The sequence below is a fragment of the Coregonus lavaretus genome (genome assembly GCF_964263955.1).
Source record: "Coregonus lavaretus genome assembly, contig: HAP1_SCAFFOLD_280, whole genome shotgun sequence".
In the NCBI taxonomy this organism is placed as follows: domain Eukaryota; kingdom Metazoa; phylum Chordata; class Actinopteri; order Salmoniformes; family Salmonidae; genus Coregonus; species Coregonus lavaretus.
In genome coordinates this window covers 77,076-80,311 of record NW_028161584.1, presented here as the reverse complement: position 1 = coordinate 80,311, position 3,236 = coordinate 77,076, and the positions used below count along the sequence as shown (strand labels likewise).

Here is a 3,236-nt window from a genome sequence, read left to right as displayed (position 1 = left end):
CTGTGTGTGTGTGTGTGTGTGTGTGTGTGTGTGTGTGTGTGTGTGTGTGTGTGTGTGTGTGTGTGTGTGTGTGTGTGTGTGTGAGTTCAGGTGTATCCCTCAATGACTGTCTGTTCTTCTGCTTACCGCTACAGTGTGGAACATGGTGGAGAGAACACAATGAAACCTGGACTTAGAAAATGTGAGTGTTGACTGCTGTGAAGAATATGACTAAGAATAAGTCTTAATTCAAGTGAAGTCAAAGTCAAAGACCACCATCATTACTTACTTGGTCATATTAAATATCAGCTGTAGCTCTACAGAAGCACAAATCAGGGACACCAAAGTTTACAAAGAGTTGTTTTGACAATGTGTGTGTCTGTGTATGTGTGTGTGTGGCGTGTTCGTGTTACTTTAGAAATGTGTGTATGTTCAGTGTGTGTGTGTGTTCAGGATGATGATGATTTGTAATATTGTGTGTGTGTGTGTGTGTTCAGGATGTGTGTGTAATTAATGGGAATAAGTGTGTTTTATATTACCATACAGTATAACATATGATCATTGAACAAGTCTCAAGTTACCTTAACTTCTCCTTTTGATACCTAGAAACATCTACATTAAATGAATTAGTGAAAAGTGAGTTAACATTCTAATGTGAATGATGATGATTTGTAATATTGTGTCTGGTTTCATCCATCAGATGCCTGTGATCTCACACTGGACCTAAACACAGTAAACAGACGCCTCTCTCTGTCTGAGGAGAACAGAAAGGTGACATGTGGGGAAGAGGAGCAGCTGTATCCTGATCACCCAGAGAGATTTGAGGACTGGCCTCAGGTGCTGTGTAGAGAGGGTCTGACTGGACGCTGTTACTGGGAGGTAGAGTGGAGTGGGGGAGGGGCTGATATAGGAGTGGCATATAAAGGAATCAGAAGGAGAGGAGGGGCTATTGACTGTAGGATTGGATGGAATGACAAGTCCTGGTGTCTGGACTGCTCTGGCAACAGTTACTCTGCCTGTCACAATAATAAGTCCACTCCCATAGACGTCCCCTCCTCCAGCTCCCACAGAGTAGGAGTGTATCTGGACTGGCCAGCCGACACTCTGTCCTTCTACAGAGTCTCCTCTGACACACTGACCCACCTGAACACATTCCACTCCACGTTCACTGGGCCCCTCTATCCAGGGTTTTGGGTTCATGGTGACTCGTCAGTGTCCCTGTAAATAATAACCATGGTAACAATCATTCACTCACACACACTGGACACACACACACACACTGGACACACACACAAGCTGGACACACACACACACTGGACACACACACACACACTGACACACTGGACACACACACACACACACTGACACACTGGACACACACACACACTGGACACACACACACACACACACACACACACACACACACTAGACACACACACACACACACACTGGACACACACACACACACTGACACACTGGACACACACACACACTGGACACACACACTGGACACACACACACACATACATACTGAACACACACACTGGACACACACACTGACACACACTGGACACACAAACACACTTGATACACACACACTGTACACACTGTACACACACACACACTGAACAAACACACTGAACACACACACACCGGACAAACGCACACTGGACACACACACACACACACACACACACACACACACACACACACTGGACAAACACACACACACTGGACAAACACACCCACACACTGGACACTGTACACACACAAACACATTAGACACACACACACACACACACACACACACACACACACTGGACACACACAAAACACTGGACACACACACACACACACACTGAACAAACACACTGAACACACACACACCGGACAAACACACACTGGACACACACACACACACAGGACACACATACATTGATCATACACACACTGGACACACACTGGACAAACACACCCACACACTGGACACTGGACACACACACTCTGGACACACACACACACTGGACACACACACACACACTGAACACACACACACTGGACACACACACTGGACACACACACACACACACAGAGGACACACACACACTGGACACACACACTGGACACACACACACACACACACTGGACAAACACACACACACACACACACACACAGGACACACACACACACACACACTGGACACACACAAACACACACACACACACTCACACACACTGTACACACACACACACACACAGGAAACACACACAGGACACACACACACACTGGACACACACACACACACACTGAACACACACTGACACTGAACACACACACATTGAACACACACACACACACAGGACACACACACACACACACACACTGGACAAACACACACTGGACACACATACATACACTGGACACACACACACACTGGACACACACACTGAACACAACCAGCCAGGTCTGAGCCATGATCAGAATGTGTCTCTGTGTCTATTTCCAGCCCTGCCATTTCTACCTGTCCTGATCTAGTGTTTCACCCCTGACCTCCTCACACCGTCTCACTGTCCATGTCTGCTTTTAGCTCCCACCTCTACTTCACTGTGTTATAATGGACCTTATGCTTGTTATATCACCTCTGGAACCAGTTATCAAACATACTGACCTTTCTGACCCTATCCCATGGCCCTACTTTCTACAACTGAACATTAAAATTCCTCTATGAGTTTTGTTTAGTGTCCATTTACTTATCTATGTATTTGTTGTATATTGGGGTTGTGCTGCAGAGCATCATGGGGGTTTGTATGTGTTGAGATGATCACGTTCCAGATAAATGGTTGAACTGATTCCTGTCTCCTGTCTCATCATTATTGAATTGTTATACAGACGTGGTTATGAAACCCACCAGACATAACAAAAGATTGGTGATGAGTAAGTCTGAATCTACAGGAACTATTCTGTCTGGAAGAAGTGGGTTTTTACAACTGTTTAAAACTGTTATTTCTGTGGTACAGTCTAGGCTAATGTTAGCACAGTGTATTGATAGCAGAGGCAAGTGCATAGTCCAGCTAGCTAAGAAAGAGAGTTAACCAGGGGTTTAAAGTACTTAAGTAAAAATACTTTAAAGTACCTCTTTAGGTTCAGGTTCCACAGGAGACATCAGGAAGAGGGAGAATCAGTAACAATGTTTGCTGCTGCATTAAAGAAACTACCAGAACACTGAGTTTAATGCTGTTCTAAATGACATCATTAG

General features: G+C 45.2%; 1 protein-coding gene across 1 annotated transcript; it reads left to right on the top strand.

The window, feature by feature from the left end:
* Positions 1-2,822, top strand: LOC311120375 (stonustoxin subunit beta-like). The gene is made up of 2 exons (XM_084194984.1): positions 1-181; positions 680-2,822. Exons 1-2 carry the CDS (start codon positions 103-105, stop codon positions 1,201-1,203), a joined length of 603 nt encoding a protein of 200 aa, XP_084051110.1. The 5' UTR covers positions 1-102; the 3' UTR covers positions 1,204-2,822.
* Positions 2,823-3,236: the final 414 nt, after the last annotated feature.